Raw genomic sequence first — 24,941 nt, 5'->3', positions numbered from 1 at the left:
TTCAGTTTTTCCCTGCCCATCCCGCAAACAGGGGCTGGGGGGGGGGGGGGGACAACAGTGTGTGGGGGGCTTCTGGAGTTCTGGCCCCACTGCTGGACCTCCTAACGGCACCTGGTATTTTTGGCCACTGTGTGACAGAGTGTTGGACTGGATGGGCCATTGGCCTGATCCAACATTTGGCTTCTCTTATGTTCAATGTGATATAATTAGCTCCGCTCCTCAAAATGAAAATAGAGGAATCTATCTTAGCTGTATTTTTGCTGATGACAGGAGGGGATGTGCTTTCCCTCCGTTCTCCCACCACCACCCCTTGTCATGTGGACTGTACATGAGTATTCCTAATGCCCCGGAATAAAACTTAAGGGGTTTGGTAGACCACGTCAGGAGGGGGAGTTGGGAAAGTCCCGCTGTGCTCTGGACGCAAGCCGGCAAAGGGCATCGTGACGACCTGGCCTATGTGTGTAAAGGGCTGTCTAGCATCGGTGGCTTCGGATCACAGCAGGTCAGATGTCCCAGCCAGCCCTCTTTGGTGGCGGGTCTTCCTCTACTTCTGGGACTTTGAAGGAAAGGGGCCGTGGAAAAGGGTCAGGCATTGGGAGTGCTTCAGGTACTTCAACGCTACCTGTGCTGGGGTGCCGCTGAGTCGGGCTGTCCCATGTGGGCCTGGCTATGGTTGGCAATAACATGAGATAGAACCCCCAGGATGGCCTCTGACTCTATACAATCAGCGACTTTTGCTGAGTGGCTATGAGGGCCACATTATGGCTGGGAAGGCTTGGGCCCTGAGCCAGGCCTGCTGCATGGTTGGCATTCATTGCAACCCCCCCCTTTTATCTGTCTGATGAAGGGGCCGGATGGGCAGGTCTCTACATTTGCTGGGCATCTTTTACTGCCCAGGAGGTTGTCTCTGGTCTGTCAGGTGCGTGGGCAGGTGTCAGCAAGCTGCCATGGTGTTCTGTGTAACTTCTGATTGTACATATGTGATCCCTGTCCCTGCCAGCTGGCCCCTGTGTTTTCTATGCTGTAATGCCAAAGTAAAACAACTGGAGGATGTGAGGGGGAGAGTATGCTTCGCTGTTAGCTTCTTACTTATCAAGCCTGTGAACTGCACCAAGCCTGTGAACTGCACCTGTGTTTTGTCTACTGTTCGCCTGGTTCCCAAGACTTGAGCAGGCAACCGTTTTCTCCTGCCCGCCAGCGGGAACGTTATCCATTGGTTGTGTTTCTAACTTGAATCCCTTTATCATGTCTGCCCTAACTGCTTGTGTTCAGTTCTAACAAAGAACGTGTTTGAGTATCTTTTCAATGCTTTGAAATAAACTTTACTTTCTTTGAAACGTGGATTTATTCTCGATGCTTGGGGATCCAACATTTAGCTTCTGAGCTCTGATGAGATTGGGCCACTTCCCATAAGGATGGGGAAATGAGAATAACTCCCTAGTTCCCTCCTCCAGCATCCTTAGCTGGATCAATTTTGCAGGAAGCAGAACTGTGTTGTCTGGGCTGGGAGCTTTATAGTCCCAATTTCTTCAGTTCGCAGACGTCTGCAGAGCAGTGGTGTTGGCGATCCTGGGTTAAGGGTCAGATTACAGCTTCATCAGGTCTGCTTCAGATGACACACAAAAGGGACTTGGGTTTAGTTTAGCCTGATTCGAGTGTTTCAGTTTAGTTTATTATAATTAGCCATTGGCCGTTACAAAGTTACAAAACACAAATTGTGAACAAGCTGTAGGTTAGAGATTTGAGTGCAGGAGCACGTTTGAGACCAACAAGATTTTTTGGGGGTATTGGGCATTTGAGAGTCAGAAGCTCCCTCCTTTCATCAGATTCGGTTTGGGTTCACTTTAGGAAGCGCTGCCTTTGTGGAAATAGCATGATGAGAGGGGGGGCTTTGTAATGTCCATAATGAATAACATGCTGTTTTATTTGTGCTGCTATCTACACAAACAACAATTGGGGGTAGTGAACATAGGCCTCCGTAAACCTGCTTGCATTCTGGTTCAGGAACATAGCTCATACCTGGAGCCTGTTTGGAACACCGCCTTCCCCTGAGAACGTCCGTCATCAGGAGCTTTCTGACCTCAACAATGAACCCTGTTTCTTTCTCTTAGGAGTTCGCGCCACGTGTGATTGTGATGTACTTCATCGCTGCTATAGCGTTCCTCTTCTATATTTCCAAAGTCCCAGAACGATATTTCCCTGGTAAGGATATGCACCTGCACGATTCTTTTTTCTTTTTAAGGTGAAGGTTTCAATAGCTCAGAGAGCACAGATTGGCAGGGATCTAGGAATCTGAAGACCCTGATGCTGGGAAAGGTTGAAGGTCAAAGAAGACGGGGACGGCAAAGGATGAGATGGCTAGACAGTGTCATAGATGCAGCGAACATTACATTGAGCAAGCTTCAGAGGACGGCGGAAGACAGGAAGGCCTGGCGTGATCTGGTCCATGGGTTCGCGAAGAGTCGGACTCGACTGTGGGACTGAACAACAAAAAGGAATCTGAATTGTCATGTACGGTTCTGAAAGGAGAATTATTTAGCCACCTGCAGAATTTGAGGAATCTTGACATTTTGCATTGCCCTCTTGCTGTGTGGGCCCTGGGAATTCTGTATGGCGTAGGCCAGAGATCCCCAACATGGGGCCTGTGGATCTGATGGTGCCCACCAAGCGCTTCTAGAAAGCGGGCAGGGCCCTGTGGGGATTTTGCCCAGCAGGTCTCCTGACTGGCCATTGAAGAACTGATTGGCAGCTTTTTAAGGTTGCTTTGGCAGCAGCTGCCACCAATGCTCCCTCTAAGCTATGGAGTCTTGTGAGCAAAAAAACTCTACTTTGTGAGCTACTGGCATTAAAGTTGTGAGCCAGCAATTTGGCTGCTGCATAAATCAGTTTGCTCTGGAGCCCCTCCTCCCTGAGCTGAGACAAAAATGTGTGAGCCGGAGGCTAAAAAACTGTGAGCTAGCTCACACTCACTCAGCTTAGAGGGAACACTGGCGGCCACCACCACAACTCAAGGATCTTCAGTGTGTGGCTGCAGTTAAGCCGCAGCAGCCATTTGTGTGTGCCCCCACCCCGCTGTGCTAGAATGTCTAAGGCACCTGCGTGCTCAGAAAGTGGGGGGGGGGCGGTGTAGGCCAGTGATCAGCTTGCTGTTTTGCGAGGGGGCTAGCCAGCACTGTCCTTCAGCTCTTCATCTGGTGTAGCTCCCAAACCCAGATGCTCTGCTCTGCTTATCCCATTCCACCGTCTCGTGGCATATTATTGTATTTTGGACCTCGGTAGTACAAAAGAATTGCCTTGGTGGATCACACTGAAAGGTTCGTCTTGCACAAGGTCGTGTTCTTGAAGTATGGCCAGGAGCTCAGTAGCAGGACAGAAAGGAGGTCTGGATTTTCCCCGTTTAAGTCTCCCAACAGCTGGTGCTTGCCCGAGAAGGGTGCAGCGTTCCCCACATGCCATATCGGGGTGCTTTCGTACTTCCTTGCCAGGGGGACACCCCATCTTGTTTTCAGATCCGCCAGTGGGCAGTATTGCACGTGGGAATTGGGATAGATAAAATGCACGTGCCTTCAAAGGTTGCCGTCACACGCAGTGACCATTTCTGGCATTAATTCCCACCTCCCCTTTCCCAACAGGGCAGCTGAACTACCTCGGCTCCAGCCACCAAGTGTGGCACATCCTCGCGGTGATGATGTTGTACTGGTGGCACCAATCGACAGTGTACATCATGCAGTACAGACACAGCAAGCCGTGCCCTGACCTTAGCGCATAGTAACACACTAAGGTATGTGTGTCTTCTTCCAGCATATATGAAGGTGCACTGAAGGGAATGAGATTCTGGTTTTTTGTCCCCCAAGGAACAGGAGAGCTTTCTACAGGGAGCTACGCGTTAGCTCATCGTTGATGAGTCCTTACTGCCCAGGTATCAGCGCTCCGGTACTTCTCTTTGCACCAGACTTAGAGGTGGGAAAGAGGGTGAGTGTGCCACGCCTGTAAGATCTGGAATACATGAAGCTGCCTTAGACTGAATCAGACCCTTGGTCCATTGAGCCAGTTTGGTGTAGTGGTTAAGTGTGCGGACTCTAATCTGGGAGAACCGGGTTTGATTCCCCACTCCTCCACTTGCACCTGCTGATGTGACCTTGGGTCAGTCACAAGCTCTGGCACAGCTGTCCTTAAAAAAGAGCAGTTTCTGTCAAGAGCTCTCTCAGCCCCACCCACCTCACAGGGTGTCTGTTGTGGGGAGGGGAGGGGAAGGGAGTTTGTAAGCCGCTCTGAGACACCTTCGGGTAGTGAAGGGCGGGGTATAAATCCAATCTCCTCTTCTTCTTTTACCTCACAGGGTGTCTGTTGTGGGGAGGGGAAGGGAAAGGAGTTTGTAAGCCGCTCTGAGACTCCAAGTGAAGGGTGGGGTATAAATCCAATCTCTTCTTCTTCTTCTTGATGTCAATATTCTCTACTCAGAATGACAGTGGCTCTCCAGGGTCCCAGGCTGAGGTTTTTCACATCTCCTACTCAATGTTCCCTCTAAGCTGTGGAGCTCTGTGAACAAAAATTCTACTTTGTGAGCTCCTGGCATTAAAGTTGCGAGCGAGGCGATTTGGCGATGGCATAAATCAGTTTTCTCTGGCGCCACCCTTCCGGAGCTAAGGCAGAAATGTGTGAGCCGGAGGCTAAAAAAACTCTGAGCTAGTTCACACTAACTCAGTTTAGAGGGAACACTGCTCCTACTTCTTGGTCCTTTTAACAGGAGATGCCAGGGATTGGACCTGGGACCTTCTGCATGCCAGACAGATGTTCTGCCACTGAACCATGGCCCATGTGAGCCTCCCTGAATTGCGAGCTTCATGGCAGAGATGGAAGTGAAGGGCTGATCCTCTCCAGGACCCCTTCTCCATAGCCTCCCCACTCTCCTCCTAGCCCCTGGGCAGCTGCCGAGAAGAGAGCAAGCCAGCCATTTGGAACAACCACCACCGCAGCAGCCACCCATGAAAAGAGCCAGCTGCCCACAGCAGTGTGGCGGTGGTTTCACTCCCCTTTCTCCCCAGCCAGCTTGCTCTCCTCTGGGCGCACTGGCGGTCTTGCTCTCTGGTCCAAGCTGCCGTGCCTCATGCTGAGGAGGAAGAGAGAAGACAGAGAGAGACCCCCTTCCCCTCATGCCAGGTCCACATGGGTTTGGCTAAGGTTCAGTAGTGGTGGGGAGGAAGCACCCTACATGCTCAGAGGCAGGGCTATTTTTGGGCAGGAACGCACAGGAACGGAGTTCCGGCTGGCTCCCAAGTTGGCCACGCCCAGCAGGAACTCATTAGCATAATAGGCCACACCCAACAGCAGGAACTCATTAGGATTGGCTACATTAGGGGTGTGTGGCCTAACATGCAAAGGAGTCCCTGCTACAAAAAAAGGCCCTGGGTTTTGACAACAAACAAGGTAAACAGAATAAGAAGCAAAAGGTGGGTGTGGCTGGATGAGCACACTTCTGGTAACACGGGGGTGCGGCCTAATGTGCTAATGAGCTGTGCTGTCAGGGGTGTGGCCTAATATGCTAATGAGTTTCTGCTGTTGGGTGTGGCCTATTATGCTAATGAGTTCCTGCTGGGCTTTTTCTACAAAAAGAGCCCTTCTCAGAGGTGCCCTGGCAGTGGAAAGGGGATGGTGCGCAGGCTGTAGAGTCATGGCACGGCTCTTTTGGTCGATGGTAATCGGGCTGCTGGCTCTCCATGAGCCGCGGAGCGAGTCCCGCTCACCTAGAACAAGCCTAGTGTTTCCTTTCTGCCCCGTGTTCGGAACTGACGTTCCAAGAGTCAGCTGGAAACACCTCCCGCCCACAGGCCGGATAACACACCCGTACCCCCGTACTTCTATTTATTCTGTTCATTCTTTTAAATCTACTCCCACAGAGCCTCCCAGGCTGGATGCAAAACAGGTTTGGACTGTAACAAATGTCTCCTTTGACCCTCAGGAAGACTCTCTTGGCAGAAGCGCTGGAAGACATATGAAAATTGGTGAGATTATATTTACAGGTCTTGACCCAGCTTTTGTTCTGTCTTGTAGGCTGTCTTCGCTACAGCGATGACGCGGTTGATGGCGAATGTCTTCTTTCTGGCTGAGTTCAGCTGAGTTGCCGTGTTGATCTTTTGGGAATCCTTGTCCTGGGCTAGGGATGAGACGTGAACAGGTATTTGAGTGACTCCCCGAACCAGCTGCCAGTTAACTTTTTCTACAAGTTTAGGACAGAAGAAGACCTGCAGATGTTGCCCTGCATCGGCTAAGTGTGACTGGGCCCTATAAAAAGACTGATTTCTGTTCCTGCCGCTGATCAAACGAGGCTTTAGCCTGGGAACTCTTTGGTATGATAAGCTGGAAAACTGAGGATAGGTTTCTAAGATGCGTGCACATAATGTTCCTTACATGAATTCCGACATCATGCCTTGGACATGGAACTGGACATTCCGACATGGAACTGGAACATCCATGTCCTCCGTCGTCCTTTTTAATACGTTTTGCGTCCTTGCACTGATGTGGTCCTACTACTTAACTGCAGATCGGATGGATTTTCACTGGATTCTCCCCCTGCCCCCATTTCCTTCAAAAGAGTCACCCGCCGTAGCTTCCCTTCAGCGGCACCCGAACAGGTCAATCACAGCCATCGAAAGAACGGGGCCTCCTCGCCAGTCTTTTTGGTTCCAAACAGTCCGTCAGGACATTACATCATCAACGGAGGCCCCCGTTGGGTGACCCTAGAAACTGAAGCGTGCAAAGCCGGAGGGTTGGTCGATGGATACAAGAAAAATGTTAAATGCACAAATGGCTTCTTTGCCAAGCGGCACTGGCTCCAAGGTTATCTGTGGGAGGATGTCACGTATTGTCAGTCACAGAGCAGCCTCTTTCTGTCGTGGTCTTTTGCGTGTTGTCTTTTTGTGTTTATTTAAGAATGCCCGTGGTTCCTTGAGAGGTCTGCCAACGAGTGAGTGAGTTCCGTCAGCCCAGAAGAGCTCTGCAGTCGGCCTTTTGAAACTCCGGCTGTCGTATCTTAGCAAAAGGACATGGCCGAGGGTGATCTTTTTCCCCCCAAAGGCAAAGGTAGCTGGAGGAGTGCTTAAAGCCCGTGCCTGCTTTCCCCTGCCTATTTCTTCGTTCTCCATACAGGATCTGAGGATGGGGGAACTATACGGAAGGCTTAAGCGTACTGCATCCGCCCTAGATCTTCCTGTCTGATGATGGTCTGCCAATGAGGATAGGGTCTCCAAACCGGCCGCAGAACCCGTGATTCTAGCCTCAGAGTGGTCCCAAGTTTGCTGTTCTGGAAATCGGCCTTTTGTCGGCAAGTTGAGCAAATGTTAATGGATAGACTACGGTAGTCCACTAGGCTAGCTCTGTCACAGCATCACAGCTATAGTAGTAAAGGGTTGTTTGAGGCCTACACCCTGAGGCCCCCAAGGGTGAAGCTGGTAACTGTCAAGTTGTGCTGCACTGCCTTCCAGTTATCAGACTCCTTGGCTCGTCAGCCTGTGGCGCCAGTGTATAAAAAGTGTGAAGGGGTAGAGGCGTGGGAAGAGCTGCTGCACATGAAACGACTGAAGGGACCAGGGTTGTGTTTCTGTAATTGCAGGTCTCTATGCCTTCCCTCCCTCATGTGATCCCTTGTGGCGATCAAAGCATCGGCTCTTCTGATGGGCGTGCAAGCCTGTCTAGACAATGATGCACCGATTCACATTGAAAGTTCTACGGGAGGGGAAGGGAGGGCGCGAGTCTGGCCCCCTCCCTCCATGTCCTACTTCTCCCCCAGGCAAGGTCTAGACCAGTTCTCCGTTTTATAACTCTTCTAAATAAGAGCAAGGAACTCAGAACAGGATTTTCATTTGCTTCAGCGTCGCCCACATTTGGTCAAAAGTGAGCATGGCTGACTTTCACCAGAGACAAGCAGGACCCCCCTACCTAGTGCAGATAACCGTCATTGTTAGGAGTCGGCTTGTGCAGCACTTTGCCCTGCCGTGGAGAGAGTCAGCACGTGAAACAGTCACGTGCTTCCATTAACTCTGCCTTTAAAAAAGCCGAGAGCCACTGTCTCCGGTTGCAACGCTGCTCCCTCACACCAGTGCGGTAAAAGCCGTGGGACTGTTGCTTGTGTGCGAGGGATGGTGACTTCCCTCCTAAGTTTCATTCCGGAATACCAAACTGACTTCATCTTGAGCAGAAACAAGGGTTTATCTGGAAGTCTGTCGCACTGCAGTAGGTTAAGCTTCTCGGTGAATGTCTTGAACACAGTCTACATTTTAATAATTTTAATAAGGTACGTGGTTGTACCTCATTGGACGCTCTTAATGCAGCACAGCACTAAGTGGCAAACCAGTCTTTGTCGAAGTGACTTTTTTGTGCAGGGGAAGTAACACACACACACACACCCAAATACCATCCAGCTGCCTTCAGGAGCATCATAGTGAGACAAACTGGCTGCATCCTTAAGGAACATCATCTGTCTGTCGCTACGTGAAACAAATGCCTTATCTTTTGGTGCAGAGAGTGCGTTAGATCACGACGCGCTCAGCACTAAGGCCAAAAATCTTGCGCGTGGATGTTGAAAGCGAAATTGATGGGTGTTGTGGAAGGGGGGGGGTCTTTAAAACATTGCTTTTAGCACCACAGAGGGGGAAGCTTTTTTGGGGGGGGAAGAGAAAGCAACCTGTGATTTCATTTCAGACTTGGACAAAGGCCTTTTAAAAGAAATCCCTGAAGAGTGGGAATGTTTAACGATTGAAAAAAGAAGCAACAGAATTTACCCGTTTGCCAAGAAAGTTTGTGATGGCTCCGGCCACTTTCATACTGTCCATGACACACACAAAAAACACCTTTGTAAATTGCTGCTTGTGTGAGAGAGAACTTGTCTTCGTTTTAATTTATTTTAAAGGTGTTATAATATATAGATGTTTCTAACAGAATAGGTCTTTAGAGACACTGCGGCAACCTAAATGCAAAAATGACAGAACAGTGGCGTGAGTCTTGTCTCCTAAACCTCTAGCCCGTCCCAGGGAAGTGGTATCAGCCAAGCAAATGTGTATCAATAATTGCTGCTGGAGCCTCATTCTAGATTAGACTCCATAGACTTGTATTCAGATGGCCTCGCTTGCAGCCGAGGGTGGCTGTTTGACAATCCCTAAACCCACTTTTTTTTTGGGGGGGGGGGGGATCCTTTAACAACATTTGAGTGCAATTTAATCTAGTGGCATGATGTGTATTATGTAAATATTGGCACTGTAAATAAAGCGTATTTACAGAATGTTTGATGAAGTGGTGGTTTGTGTACTGATAAGCGAAGTGTAGGAAGCCCAGCGGGGTACAGGTTGTGTGGATAATAGAGGCTTTTGCACCTTTTAAGATTTGCAGGAGGGGGAAGCTCTCTTGCACCAAAGTTATGAGCAGTGTTCCCTCTAAGCTGAGTTAGTGTGAGCTAGCTCACGGCCTGGGCGGCTTGCCACACTCATTCACTCCCAGAGGAACAGCAGCTGAGCCACTCACCACCTCCCTTCTCCGTTTTAAATCGCATATCTGAGCAGTGGAGAAGACCCACGTAGGATGGAGAACTGCCAGCATTTAAAATACTAAAGGATTTATTAAGAGCAAGAGGTCCACATACGTAGCCGCTGCACGGCAATAGGTTGAGGGGAGGAATACAAAGGAAAGATGTAAACACATGATCCTCTGTGCCTCAGCCCTTGGCTTCCCATTACCTTGGAATCTTTGTCCCGGTAGCAAAGCTACCTGTCTGCTCCACATGGTACTGGTGGCCTTAAAAATTGAGCTCACGTGTGACAACAACTTCCAGATGGAATCAGGCAAGTGATGTTATTCTGTTTGCCCATCCCTTGTAGGCCAAATAATCCTTTCCCCAAAGTCTTCGGGAAGAAACCCTCTAGGTTTTAGACTGTTCCCTCTAAGCTGAGTCACTGTGAGCTAGCTCACCGTTTTTTAGCCTCCAGCTCACACATTTTTGTCTTCGCTCAGGAAGGATGGCTCCAGCACGAACTAATTTATGCGGTAGCCAAATCACTTGCTCACAACTTTAACGCCAGTAGCTCACAAAGTAGAATTTTTGCTCACAAGACTCCACGGCTTAGAGGGAGCGTTGATTTTAGATACCAGCTAAGGTGTGAGCTGGCCATTTCATTGTTCCCAGCCACGAGGGGGTACAGCCGGTACTTGAGAGCAACTGGACTTCTTCCCTTCCTGCCTTGCCCATCTTCTGCTAGGCGAGAGAAAACCTGTAAAAACTAGATTGGGGGTGGGGGGCTTACAAAGCCCAAAACCTAAAGTATTTTTCTACACATTGTTTAGGAGCACCATATAGATTTGGAGTGCAATAAGGTTCAAGTTCATGACCCAGCAGCTCAAGTGAAAATAAATCTTGGGAGAATGGTTCCTTGTTTACTTTATTGGGGAGCAGTGGCACAGTGGGTATATCCCACTGTCTTAACATCTGAACTGTGTTAGTTCAAGCCCCGCGCTGGTGTGAGCAGCCAGCCTGTTGTCCCCAGCTCATCGTCTACCCAGCGATTCGAAAGCTTCGGCGAGTAGATAAAATGGGAACCACTCCTTAGAGAGGGTGGGCACGCCAATCTCCCTTGTGGGAGGGCGTTAGCTGACGGTCGGACGTCCTTGGTCAAGGCTTGTAAAGGCGAAACAGCTTCCCGGCTACGAAAAGAACGCCTGCAATGGATGTTCCGGCCAGGCGGTGGCAGTGTGGCGATTGACATACGGGTCCTGAGGCCTGGCCAGCAAGCAGCCGTGCGGGAAAATGACGCAGCCAGCCAGAAGACGTCTACACCGGGCAGTGACGGTGCGTGCAATTAAAGTGAATATATGTCGTCTTCCCTATCCCCTACGAACATTGTTAGTCCCTTGTCTATATATGGAGTAACTGTACATCGCTTTGAGCCCACTGGGGAAAGCGATTAATAAATGGAAATAATAATAATAATAATAATAATAATTATTATTATTATTATTATTATTATTATTATTATTGTGACTTTGTGGAATGAAGAGTATGTCAGATGAACTTATGGTCGGAGGCTATACAAGGCAGTTTCATCCGTTTGTATTATTTCGGTGTGACCTGCACAGGTAGTAAAGTCTCCCGGGCAGCAGTTGACCGTTCCCTGCCTCCTTGAGGCTTCTGACTGGTGAGGACTCTTTCAAGCCTACGTGACCTACCAAACTAAATATCCCCTCAAGAAAGTCAACTGCTGATCTTTGCCCTGCCTTCAGCCTCCAGTACTGGCTCTGCCCGGAGAAGTAGCACAGACTGGCCTAGCCCTGTCTGCTGTTTTTAGCAAGTTTCCCAACCCAGAAAATCTACAGCAACTAATTTCCCAACAGCTCATTTGCCTCCAAAACAAGTTTCTAAACAAGCTAACCTTCACTTAAATATTACTATTTAGTAAAAATAGTTATATGCACATCTCAAAGGTGCGTTTTCGAGGAACCAGAGAAAACACACCAAAGTATTTTCAGTGCTGCATCAAGTTAAACTTGGTTCCTCTGTTCTACAGACAGACAGCTTCACGGATTGAGAGAGGGATTCTTGTATATTCTGTGACAGTTCGGTGCTCAAACCAAAGATCCTCTCCAGGTGTTTTTCAACACTATATACTTTCTTCTCCCTGCTGGATCCACTGGAAACGTCTGCAGCTGGAAGAAGCAGCCATCTAGAGCATGACCTCATCTTTCCCTCCCACCTCAAACAGCCCCTGAAATGCTTATTTTGCACCTCCAGATGTACTAAAGTGGATCTACCCCTTTGGCAGTAAACTGATCAGTTTCTTTTTTTCACTGGCTTTTCTTTCAACATGCTAATGGGCTGTTCTGTACCATGTTGTCCAGATGAAGTTATAAAAAATTGCTTCCTGAAACAAGAAAAGAATCAAGTGCGACCAAGTAACTTAAGAGTCCCAAAAACAAGCACGCCACTGGGATTGACAGAACTAAGAGCAGTTTAGACAAGAGCTGTGAACAAGGCAATTAAAAGGTTTTTGAAGAGGAACGCACACAGGAAATGGTGTTTCTGTACACAGTTGTCACCGATGCACTGCATATGATCTATGACACCAATCAGCGATGGATCTGACAGTAGTGATACCAGGTTGATTTATTTTTATTTCTTTAGTAACAACTGCAAGTTATTTTTTTCCATGTACATTTTACAGACGTTAAAGTTCTGTTTTAGTGGTACACACACACGCACAAAAAAAAGCTTTAGAAATTTCAAGTCTAACAAGAAATGGAAGTGTCATTTGAGAAAGTGCACTTAAAGCTGTTTGCCAGCAATTAAAATATAGCCATATGCTGTTTACTCTTGAGTGAGGCCCTCGTCGCATAAACCAAGCCCGGCTACGCACACTATTACTGTATTTCACCTCTTCAAAGAAGCGTTTTAGAAAAATAACTGGGCCGCCAACCGCTTTGCCATTCCCCACTATGCTTTTTAGCAGCTTTTGGCCATACTTGCTCGTCCGATGCCATAAAAGGATTGTGACTGCAATGTTCTTTAGAGCACAAACTCCAAGAGATGCGACGTGTGCGTGTGGATATTTTATATAAGTTTCTCTCTATAAAAATACACCCTATAATATATAAAAAAAAATCTCCAGATAAACTCTAGTTGCTATTCTCACAGTAGAAGCTGTATCAATTTAGTCTCACAGTACATTTCTTTTCCTTAACCTTGGGAGAAAAGGGGCCTCCTGCACGGCTCCCATATTCCTCACGGGGCACCAATCCTGCCCCTCTACATTAGCGAGCAGTGTGCCATGGCACTGAAAAGGTGCAGGAACCAAGCTATGCGATGCAGACCCTTCCTCGTCTTATCAATTCGATATTAGAGGCAGGGGTCATTTCGCAGAAAAAGAGCTAGGGGAACTCATTAGCATAACATTAGCATATGCCACACCCCCTGGCATCACAGGAAGTGTGTCATAAGGCCACACATCCCGCCCCCAACGGTCCCAGCCGTTACCGGTGGCCTTGCAGCTCCACTGCCGAGCCCCATGAGGGGCCCGGCGGTGGACCTGCAAGGTCGGCGGGAGTAGGAAGCCCCGCGAAGGCCCTCCCTGGCCCCAGGCAGGCAGGGGTGGGGAGAGGCAGGGAGGAAGCAACTTACCCTCCCTCTTCTACTGCCTCCTCCTGGCTGAATGAGGGCCGGAAGCAGGGGGCGGGGCTTAGTCATGTGCCCTGCCCCCCTGTACCTCACTCGGGGGAACTGCGATTCCCCACGATCCCCCCCGAAATGACCTCTGATTAGAGGGAAAGTATCCCAGGTTTGATGCAGGGGGTGTGCGGAAACCGGGGAATCAAGTTCATCAGATGTACCTTTTGAAAACTGGGTCGTGTTGATTTTGAGGAGAGAGGAGAGGAGACGGTCACTGTGAGGGGACACCACCGCCACGATATGAATTAGAGCTGATGCGTGCCATACTGAGACCAGCGTCCCTCTAAGCTGAGTTCGTGTGAGCTAGCTCACCGTTTTTTAGCCTCCGGCACACACATTTTTGTCTTAGCTCAGGAAGGACGGCTCCAGAGCAAACTGATTTATACAGTAGCCAAATTGCTCGCTCACAACTTTAATGCCAGTGGCTCACAAAGTAGAATTCCTGCTCACAAGACTCCACGGCTTAGAGGGAGCATTGATTGAGATGACCGCTGAAAGGTTGGGACGAGGGAGCCTGAGCTTCCCGGACTACGTGGGGAGTGTCTCAGAGTGACATTAGCGTGTCTCAGATAGTGAATGACTCAGCAACAAGGGGAGCTACGTGGCTGATGCCGGAAGATATACCCAACTGTCCGCTGAACACAAACAGGAACAATTGAACCATTGGGGGGGGGGGGAGATGCTGGAGAGACAGGAGAGAATTCCCTGCCTGGCAGTCGTTGGTATGAATGGACGTGTCTTCTCTCTGTTTCAGGAAATACTATGGCAGGTTTTATTTCAGATATATGCAACAGGGCAGAGTCAAGGCCATGATGCCTTCCCAAACTTACTGGTCACTGTTTGTTTTTACTGGCATCCGGAACCAGAGGGAAATTCAAACTAAACAGTCGCCAACCACAAAGAGCAACATATATTTCTTACAGAAACCTATGAAATTTAAGTCTTAGGCAAAAAGAGAGAGATTTCAATAAACAAGAAAACATTAAGGGGGGATATTAAAAGACTTTCCAGAAACAAAAACTGTTGGCAATATTGGGAATGCTAGGTAACTTCTGCTAGGTTATTTTGGCCTTAATGTAATGCAGCAGAATTTCTCGGTTTTTTCCGCACTGGTGTTTTGTTTTTTTTCCACTTCATGTCTAGGCATGAAGTCCTGCTAGAGCTCCGCAGACCTGTAGCCTCTTACGTAGGCTAAGCAAATATAACACAAGAATCTCTTTCCTGAGAAATCCTGATCTCAGACCAGAAGTGGTAACTAAAAAAGCCCTGCACATTTTTCAACCCAAATAATTTCCTGGACAAATGTATGGGAAAGTCATAGCCAACAATACAAATGTGCTTCTCACCCCCACTATCCTTGGGCATAGGCATTTGACACGTCTACATGAAACATATCTTACAGAATTTTAATCTGTAACTTCTGGGTAGGAAAAAAAAAACCCAAATGCTGGCACTAATGTTAGATTCTGGTTCACAAATAATGCACTGACCTGTTCGTTTTAAAAAGAAATTGTCAGAAATGACCCCCCAGCAATCTGTTGGGTAGAGGAAGAAATAGTCAGCTTTAAATTTAGATACCAGATTATCTGGATGCCAACATAAACAGGAGACTTCCACCCAAGGCTCTTTTTGTAGCAGGAACTCCTTTGCATATTAGGCGACACACCCCTAATGTAGCCAATCTTCCAAGAGCTTACAGTAGCCCCTGTAGGAAGAGCTCTGTAAGCTCTTGGAGGATTGGCTACATTAGGGGTGTGTCACCTAATATGCAAAGGAGTTCCTGCTACAAAAAAAGCCCTGCTTCTACCATAGAAAGACGGTATTGGTTGAAATTACTAATGGGACAAGTGTTCGTTGCAATGTTTGTCCCACTAATGTCAAGGGAACCTTCAATTTGATTAATCAGTCATGCTTCTGTGCCTGTTTCACGCATAAGAACCAAAAGTGGGATTTTGTTCATGGAATGGGACTTTCCTGCTGTATCCCAAAGTCTCCCTGCCACCACCTCTGTTTCAGTGTTCAGTGTAGGAAGCTGAAGTCTGTGGCGGTGGTGATAAGGCCTTCACTCTACCGTGAACAGCTGGGAGCCCCTTACAGCCATGCCGGGGCACTACTGGATCTGTATTTTATATATACACATATACCCTCTATGCCATTTGAAAGCATTTGTGCTTAGAGAAACAGAGACGGTTTCCAGCTGGGACTAAGCAGCTATGATCAGCTATGCCAGTCCTGGAACTCCAACTCATAGGCATGACCGTTTCAATCATGACCTATTTCTTAGGATATAGTACATAACTTGCATGTATGGGACTGCATTGCATGTTCATATGTTCAAAAGCCACTTCTGGATCACTTTCTGGGTAGAAAACTGCCACGGTTAAAGCAGCCCTTCGGCGATCTAGTTGCAGCTTCAAAAATGGCAAAGTTTAAATCTTTTGTCCCAGGACACGGTGGCACAAAGCGTAAAAGAGCAGCCATTCTGAGGTATGTGCACAGGGCCAGCCCGTTATCGTTAAATTTTAGACCGCTGCCTAGGGCGCCATTCTGGCTGGCCTTGTCCCCTCCTTGTCCGCACAGGAAGCCTCCCTTGCCGGCTTCTTGCTCCGTCCCCGTCCCTCTTTGCAGCCCCCCAGACAGAAAGAGGAGGAGGCGGGGGGGACAGGTGCGGGGAACAGCCCGGGACGGCAGGAAAGTGCCGCTCGCCCTTTGGAGCTCCTTTTGCAGCCTGGCACAGGATCCCCCCCCCCCACACATGCTTTTGCGGCTCGCCCGCTGCAGCTCCGGCACCCACCCCTGTCCCGCCATGCATGCGGGGGGGGGGCGCCAGAATGTATCCTCGCCTAGTGGGCGAAAAAACCTGTATGCCCCCCCCCCCCCCCCCCCCCTCCCCCCCAGGACGGGGGGGGGGGGGGGGCGCCAGAATGTATCCTCGCCTAGTGGGCGAAAAAACCTGTATGTGCACAGTCATTTTTAGTCATGTCTCCTTTACGAAAATATTGAGGATCACAAGACAGACTCCACACTGACCTGGGATATGAAAGATGGTAAGCGCAGGCCAAAGAAAACAGACACAAAGAGCAGTTCTAACTGCATCTAAAAGAGATCACCAAAACTGTAGGATGCAGCAGTTCTAGGAGGTACTTCTGTATGCATTTAAAAACAATCTTGACCCCTTCATCTCTTAAACTCATATTTTATTAATGCCATGTTATAAAACTAACCAAAGATGCATTTCTCCTCTGATACCTTGATTTCCCACAGTGGTTGGAGGACAGGTGTCATCGCAGGACACCTTCTAAAGGACTACTCGTTCAACCTAATATTTTGCCTCCCCCTCCGATTAAAATCCAACTGTTTCCCCACAGGTTCATATTCACATCAGGGAAGCAACACCCAAGCATATCCATATCCCAGCTCATATAAGTGCACACCAGTTCTTCAGACTGGAACAGGTGTACGTCTACACGGGGACTAAGACCCAGAGAGCTTTGTCATACTTACACACACATACACACCCCAGTGGGATTTTTATCCATTCTCCTTTGAACAGCTGAGCCATACAACAAGCCGTTTGGGAACCTGCCCAGCTTCAGAAGTGATTTGTCAAAGCATTGCAAAGGGAAGCTGTTTCGATAAAACACAAATTGCACACTCGAGGACTCAAGAGCCAATTGCACGGTTCTTTGGATCCTGACCAGACACAGAAATGCTGGCTACTAAGGTGTTCTCTCATACCCCACGCCTCTTTCGGGAAATGTCAAGCTGGCCTAAACTCTTGTCTTGTGAACGGACAAAACTTGAGAGGCATTCAGCCAACGCTCCTGCAGTGTACCGGGCCGCTCTCTTGAACGGCTGCAGCTGACCAGGAATGGAGCACAGCGCACCACGGACATCGTGAACACGTTGGCCCCAGTGGAAGGTCCATAAAAATGCTCGATGTACTCACCTGCTACGTTCTGCAAGTTTTTAAAACAGTGTCACAAGGGCACTGCTTGGCTCAGAGGTAAACTGACAGCAGGACATGGTGGTCCTGAGTATAAGGCAATGGTGGTTTACTATGCAGTCAGTGGTAGCAGATTCAAATCTGCGATTATTTTTTTTTTTAAAGCCTGCAGTTTTACAGCTCCTTTTCTGGAAACTGCCTGGATTCAAGTTGTTGGGGGGGGGGTTTAGAGCTCAGTGCATTTTTGCACAAACTCCTAGAGGGCAGATTAAAGGTACAATATTGTGTAATAGACGGCATTCAAAGAATTAGGTAATCAGCAATTTTACAGAGGGATTAAAAACCCATTCCTAAAGTAAACACGGTTTATCTGGAATACAAACCTCAGTAAGAACAACGTAAATTGGGTGCAAATCCTACCGTATAACAGATTTTTGCCATGTTTATACTTGCTACCAGTATTCTGGTTTGTGTCTTCTCCTGTCATCAACGCTACACGCAAATAAACCACATGCTCTTCAGATGCATTGTGTTGCCTCAAAGTGCTGCAAAGTCCAGTTATAGACCGTTATTGATTCCCCCCCTCCCCTGCATTCTCAATTTGTTCTAGACTCGTAACCCGTGTCTTGGTATTTTAAGAGTTACGACACTAGGTTTCTCTGTCCCTGTGTTATATTAATGGCACTTATTGCGAGGGGGGGGGGGGACCAAACAGAATCCTGGCACGTACATATACAAAGGTTTGGGGTTATTTGGAAACCAACGTGAGTGTCTCCTCAAGCCATCAAGTTCTGAAGTTCAGAGACGCTGACCAGGAAAAGACGCTGATCAAAGAAAATGATGTCGTTCCAGATCAGCTCGGCTTTCAACATTTAGATTCCGGATTCCTCTCCCATCAGGCCTATGGCAGACCCATTCCAGTAGCCGCTGCCTCCTTGCAGTGTAACTGCCTTGCAAAAGGACACAGTGGTTATGTGCAAATACAGTCACAGGGAACAGCCACCATAGCTACCCTTTGATCACTTTCATTTGGAAGTCTGATCTTTTAGCTGAAACGCTTCCACCTCCTCCTAAATATTGCATGTTTCAACGTAGTCGGTTTCAAAATCTAAGGATCTGGCCACCAAAGAGACGGAACGGCCTGCACCAAAATCCACTTCTCCTCAGTTCAACCAGGCAGAGCACCACGGTGTGAAAAATCCGCATTAAATAATGCAGAAACGCTCCTGGAAGAAACCTACTGTTTGGAAGGAAACGGAGCGGCCCCAAACGGATCCAACTCTACTGTCTGTTGCGGCTGGCCCTGCTGAGACGGCACGCTCTGCACGACAAGTTCTGTGAAAGGAACGGCCCCAAAGTCGTCCGTTAGTTTCACCCCGTCACCCGAATGGATGGCACCGATGAGCGAACTTTGTCTCGGTCTACCGGGCACTACTGCGTTATGGTCCGCCCGATGGTCACCCAAGCCTTGATGCTGTGGGAGACGCACCAGCTCCGTTGGGTGAAACGGCTTGGCTCCAAAAGGGTCCAGGAGACCGTCGTCCGCTTGCAGAGGGTTGACTCTGTCCTTGCTGTCCGTCAGCGCGATGCTTATATTCTCCTTGGAATCGGAGATCGTGAGGAACTCGTTGCTGCTCTGGGAATCCCGACGGCCGGCCTTCTTGTGCCTGCGGGCTCTTTCCGGTGTGCGGTAACTTGGCTTCAGGGTCTTCTTGGTGCTAGTCGGAGTGCCGTGATGGCGCTTCCCGTTACTCTTGGGGGCGTCCTGTTTCATACGTCTCTGGCGGGAAGAGAGTTTCTGTAGGTTCCGCTGCTGCTTCACTTTTTGTTGCTGCTGGTTCCCGGCTACCTCCTCAAACGGAACGAGCCCAAAGACATCCTCTTTGTTCTCGCTGTCCTTTGGGATGGAAAGGGGGTGGAATGGAATGCAGCTAAAAATATCGACGCTCTTGGGAGAGAAGGGAGAAGGTTGGTTTTCGGCATCCGCCAGCAAATCGTCTTGCTGAGACACTTTTCTGCTGAACGGGGCTTTGGTGAAGACATCGAAGTCGTCTTGATCTTGTTCTAAGCCGGGGAAAGCCGCCTGGGATGAGAGATCCTTGCCATCATTTTGCCTTGATGTAGGCTCTTGGGGTGGAAAAGCAAAAAATGGGACTGCGCCAAACACATCAAATTCTTGTTTGGGGCTCCCCTGGGAAACCGTTCCTGGCAACTCAGACAACCCAGAGAAAGCTGCCATAGGCTCCCTGACTTCACCACTGCCCATCTCTTCTTTGTATCGGCTGCAAGGCACGTCTTCTACAGCCCCGGCATGACCAGAGTCAGAATCGGAACTCTGCTTATCCTCATCTTCAGCCTCGTCCTCAGAATCCATGAGAAGGGGCCGCTGGCCGAAATTCTCCGGTTCAGTATCGTTGTCATCGATGAAGTCTCCAGGCTCACCTTGCAAGACTTCTTCATCCTCTTGTTCTTCGTCATCCTCACTGCTCTTAGGAGACGGAGGATCCGACTCAAAATCACTCTCTGATTCATCGGTCCCTTTTTTGGTGTGTCCTTCTGTCACTTTCTCTCCAGCTTTGTGTTCCTCCGTAATCTGGCTCGATGTCTCCTTTTTGCTTGGGACCCCTACCGTTCTTTCTAGATTGCTGGCTGAATTATCAATTTCATTCCCTGGGGAGCCTGCATGGACAAAGAACATGCAAGAAAATTTGAATTCCAGCTCAATATTTCACCCTCCAAAGAACCTTCTACCGTGTACTGGGACAGATATTGCCTGCCTCTGCATAGTGACCCTGGACTTCCTCGGGGGTCTACCCATCCAAGTACTCACCAGGACCAGCCCTGCTTAGCTTCAGAGATCTGATGAGATTGGACTAGCCTGGGCCGTCCAGGTCAGGGCATGAAATAAGCTAAAGGCGGATTAGATTAGATGACTCGTCGTGAGTAATTTTTGCACTGCAGAACCTGCAAAGAAGAGTCTCACACTGTGATTAGCTTTTGACGAGCCCAAAATACCCTGGCCCTGCCCTGGATGGCCCAGGCTAGCCCTGTCTTGTCAGATCTCAGAAGCTAAGCAGGGTCGGCCCTGGTTAGGACTTGGATGGGAGACCACCGAGGAAGTCCAGGAAGGGCAAACCACCCCTGAACATCTCTTGCCCTGAAAACCCTATGGGGGTCGCCATAAGACAGCTGCCACTTGACGGCTCTTTCCAATACTAAAAAACCTTGAGCTGCCAAAAATCAACTTCATTCTCTACCAGTGGCCATTCAAATGCCTCCGGGGAAGCTTGCAAGCAGGGCGTGAAAACCTTGTGAGCCTCCATGAAATTTAAGGTCAGCTAGAGAGCTCCAGCTATTATTTAGAAGCATGGTTTTACGGCTTTAGAATTCCTTCCCAAAGATGGTTCACTTGCTTCTCACTGATGCTTTCTAGTGTGCGTGTGCGGAGTACTGTCAAGTCACAGTTGACTTATGACGACCCTCATAGGATTTTTAAGGCGAGCGATTAAGCAGAGGGGGTTGGCCATTGTCTTCCTCTGCAGAGCCTTCCTTGGTGGTCTCCCACCCAAGTACAGACCCTGCTGAGCTTCCAGGATCTGATGAGATCGGTTTACACTATACCCTTCCACAGCATGAGAGCTTTCTATAGCATAGCAAAACTTTGTTCTTATTGGCTTTTGGAAGTTACAATTCCTTATTTCCATAATTGATCTTTGGTTGTTTTACTACCCTTATTAATTCACTTCATTTTCATACTGCAGCTGATGGTGCTGCATGTATTTTAATACTGAATTTTACAGGACAGCTTACTGAAAGCCTACGTTTACATTTTTATGAAAAGATAAATTTTGCAAATAAGCCATTTCATTGGTCCCCAGCTAAATGCACATTAACAATACAGGGTCCATTCTTAGCGCTTACTGCTAATAGCCACTGACAGACTTATCCTGTATAACTGTGTCCAGTTTGTTTTCAAGGGATCCAAGTTAGCAGCTGTCACTACATCTTGCAAAAAAAAAAAAAACTTGATTGGGCATTGTGCAGACAGAAACTGATGCCCATCTCAGTAAATTATACATTCATATGTCATTGACTTCTTGAGCAAACTTATGGATCCATTAAGCCCAATACGTCTGTTTTACCTGAGAATTTGGAGAAATGTTGCCAATTCAAGATGTTCCCCAGCAGTTATGTGAGGTCCTTTGACCAACTACACCATGAAAGGCTCCAGTTCTGAGCCCTTCTCCTTATCTACCTCAACACTCAATTCCAGCACTGCAAGGAAGAAACCTAATGCTTAATTATATTCACTGCACCATTACTAATGATATACTTTAGCTCTGCGCGAACGGCTTTGGGAAAGCTACAAATCCCCAACTGTACACAGTATTCCAGGGGTCCCCAACGTGGTAGGAGCTGCGGTGGCTCAAGTGGTTAAGACGCTGAACTGCAGGCTGTGGAAGGTCAGTAGTTCAGCAGTTCAAGACCCGGGTGCCGCAAGACAGGGTGAGCTCCTGTCTCTAGTTCCAGCTCCTGCCAACCTAGCAGTTCGAAAGCAAGAAATTGCAAGTAGCTAAATAGGTACCACTTCGGTGGGAAGGTAACAGCGTTCCGTGCGCCTTGGTGTTTAGTCATGCTGGCCACATGACCACGGAAACGTCTTCGGACAGCGCTGGCTCTTCGGCTTTGAAACGGAGATGAGCACCGCAACCCTAGAGTCGGATTCGACTGGCTTTCGAGCAAGGGAACCTTTACCTTTACCTTTTACCAACGTGGTAACCATGGAGCCTTCCAAATGTTTTCAGAAAGTGGATGGGGTCAGGTGGGGCTCTTAGCCAGCAGGGTTTCTGATTGGCCGTTGGATATCCAATTGGCTGTGCAGAGTAAAATGACACTGTTACAACAGCAGCTGCCACCACACAGTGTTGGTTGCATTCTCTCTCACTCCTCTTTTCCAGCACAATTTTTCAATTGCCCCTCTCCTCTCCTTGCACTTGAGCTTCCACTATGCGGCTGGCTCCTCCTCCCGTGGCATCCATTTTATGTCTGCGCCCAACACCCTGTCTTAGAATTCCAAAGGTGCCTGCACACTTCTGCACTGTTTTGATGTGTCGTGTTTGATAATTATGTTTTGCTCAGACAACTCCATTTCCAATTTCTGCAATTCCATGGCCTATTATATTGTTTGTTAGATGTAACAGCCTACTGATTGCATTGATTTACAATGCATAACCCACTTAGAGTCTTAGTGAGAAAGGCAGACTGTATACATAAATAAATTCAGGTGGGTAGCCGTGTTGGTCTGAAGCAACAGAACAAAGTTTGAGTCTAGTGGCACTTTTAAGACCAACAAAGTCTAATTCTGTGTATAAGCTTTCGTGTCCATGCACACTTCTTCAGATACATGCACATGGAAGCTTATACCCAGAATTAAACTTTACTGGTCTTAAAGGTGCCACTGGACTCAAACTTTGTTCTATATATAAATAAATAATCCCAATATGGATCCTGGGGCAGCTCCATTTTTGCTTCTCTCCCTTGTGAAAAGCTGACCATTAATTCATACTTTCTGCTTACTGATCAGCTATGGAACAGTTATCAGGACTTGTCAGAATTTTGTGGAAGTGCAACACCCTGTTCTACTTTGAGACAATATTTGTAAAGTATCCCTAGATGAACTGAGGGACCGAGTGTGTGGCCAGGTACCACACACACGGAAAACTAAACTCTTTCTCCAACAGCCAAGTAGCAGGATGACAGGGGGCTAAAGTCAGACCCCCACATACAGCTGTGTGTAGAGGGATTTTAGCTTTTAAAATATTGCTGCACACAGGGGTCATTTCGTAGAAAAAGAGGTGCAGGAGCTCATTAGCGTAACTCATTTGCATATGCCACACCCACTGACATCACCGGAAGTGTGTCAGAAGGCAACACCGACTGCTCAGGCTCCACTAGACTGTTTTGGGTTGCTAGGTGGGGGGGGGGGGGAACGTGCAGGTCTGTCCTCGCAGAGGAGGGAGAGCTTGAACCTGAATAAAACTTGGTCTTAAAGGTGCCACTGGATTGTTTTGGGCCGGGGAGCCGAGGGGAGCTCTGCAGCTTACCTGGCTGCTTTTTGCTCTGAGGGCTGCTGGGAGCAGGGGGCGGGGCTTGTTGCATGTGCCCACCCCCTTGGCTCTTTACTGCCGGAGCTCTGCTCCTGTGCGCTCCTGCAGGAAATGACCCCTGGCTGCACGTATCTGCCAGGCACCTCATCGAGATGGCTGTGGATACTCTCCAGTATTTTAAAGTGGTGAACTTCATTCTGCAGAAGCCATGCTGACTCTTTCAGCAAGGCTTCTTTTTCTGCAAGTCTAGATTTAATAAGACCTTCCTCTAAATTTGCCTGGCGTAGACATTAGGCTAGCAGACTTCTTTTTTTCCTCCCAATTCTCCCCCACTCCTTCCCAAGGCCTGCTCACTCATCTTGCAGGACTAAAGACAGACATTTTTATTTAGGAGCAGTATACCATAAGCAGCATCAATAGCAGGAAGAGTAGGTAGCATTAATTGGTGAGAAAAGAAAATGTCGATATCTTAAAGACTCGTGTCCTTGGGAATCTGGGATTTCATTATTACTGGGGGTTTCACGATCAGCCTTTCTACCTTCCAAATACAAGATCATTCAAACAAACTGTCGCTTCAAAGGAAGTTACTGTTATGAGCATAAACATCAGGTGATTATAACCCTGGACTATTTCAGATTGGTTTTTTGCATGCTCTATTAATCTAATAGATGTGATTTTCAGTCAATTTAAAGTGTGGATTTGGTCATGTGCTGTAGATTTCCCAAAGGAATAACCATCAAGAGAAGTTTAAGAGACTATGGCATCTAAATCCGGACTTTTCAAAATTTGTTTAACGTTTACATGAATGTAATTTTGTAAGATTAAAAAAAAAAAGCTTAATCTTTCATCAGGAGTGTAAACAATCCTTTTGCTCAAGCAGTTATCAATAGGAGCCCATGCTCTAACTGCTTCCACGGAAGACAGCATCACACTTTGAGGAGTGCTTATGTTAAACGCCAGTGCATTATGTTCCAGTGCGTATTTTAAATTATTGCTATTTTGTTTATTTGTTTATAATAGGTTTTAGGTATATTTCTATGAAATGTTATGTAAGCCGCCCTGAGCCCACCTCGGCGGGGAGGGAGGGGGTATAAGCCAAATTAAATAAATAAATAGTTCTTCCTTTCGGAGCAGCCCATTTGTAAGGTTTAGCAAGTTGGTGCAGTACTGAGATCCATTTACTGATATAATGTAAAAATATGTGTAAACTACGTCACAGCTCATGTAGGTGAGTCTTCACATCTTCAGGGGCCTGTCTTATTTCATAGAAATATATCTAAAACCTGTTATAAACAAATAAATGAGAGCCACTTTGGTGTAGTGGTGTAGTGGTTAAATTTAGTGGTTAATCTGGGAGAACCGGGTTTGATTCCCCACTCCTCCACTTGCACCTGGCTGGATGGCCTTGGGCAAGCCACAGTTCTGATAAGAGCTGTTCTTGAAAAAGAGCAGTTTCTGTCAAGAGCTCTCTCAGCCCCACCTACATCACAGGGTGCCTGTTGTGGGGAGGAGAAGGAAAAGGAGTTTGTAAGCCGCTCTGAAACACCTTTGGGTAGTGGAGGGTGGGGTATAAATCAAATCTCTTCTTCTTCTCTGAATAACACTGCAAGACTTCAGCCCCAAGACTGATTTCCAATGTACCTTCATGGAATACCCAGTCAGCAAGCTGCCAAAATGTTCTTTTCCC

At 48.0% G+C, this 24,941-nt stretch overlaps 2 protein-coding genes across 2 annotated transcripts in view; one reads left to right on the top strand and one right to left on the bottom strand.

The window, feature by feature from the left end:
• PAQR3 (progestin and adipoQ receptor family member III) overlaps window positions 1-9,155 on the top strand; it is a 25,983-nt gene extending 16,828 nt beyond the window's left edge. Inside the window, exons 6-8 of the mRNA XM_015407525.1 lie at window positions 2,112-2,202; window positions 3,633-3,781; window positions 6,052-9,155. Of these exons, the coding sequence (XP_015263011.1) occupies window positions 2,112-2,202; window positions 3,633-3,769 (228 nt within the window). The 3' untranslated portion in view covers window positions 3,770-3,781; window positions 6,052-9,155. The remainder of the gene's footprint in view (window positions 1-2,111; window positions 2,203-3,632; window positions 3,782-6,051) is intronic.
• An 8,217-nt stretch (window positions 9,156-17,372) lies between these two features.
• The window catches only part of BMP2K (BMP2 inducible kinase), a 47,479-nt gene continuing 39,910 nt past the window's right edge, over window positions 17,373-24,941 (bottom strand). Inside the window, exon 15 of the mRNA XM_015407527.1 lies at window positions 17,373-19,826. Within this exon, the coding sequence (XP_015263013.1) occupies window positions 18,385-19,826 (1,442 nt within the window). The 3' untranslated portion in view covers window positions 17,373-18,384. The remainder of the gene's footprint in view (window positions 19,827-24,941) is intronic.

Source organism: Gekko japonicus, unplaced genomic scaffold (assembly GCF_001447785.1).
Source record: "Gekko japonicus isolate JY-2015 unplaced genomic scaffold, Gekko_japonicus_V1.1 scaffold926, whole genome shotgun sequence".
Classification (NCBI taxonomy): Eukaryota; Metazoa; Chordata; class Lepidosauria; order Squamata; family Gekkonidae; genus Gekko; species Gekko japonicus.
The sequence above is the reverse complement of the archived record's forward strand: the minus strand, read 5'-3'. Positions and strand labels throughout refer to the sequence as shown.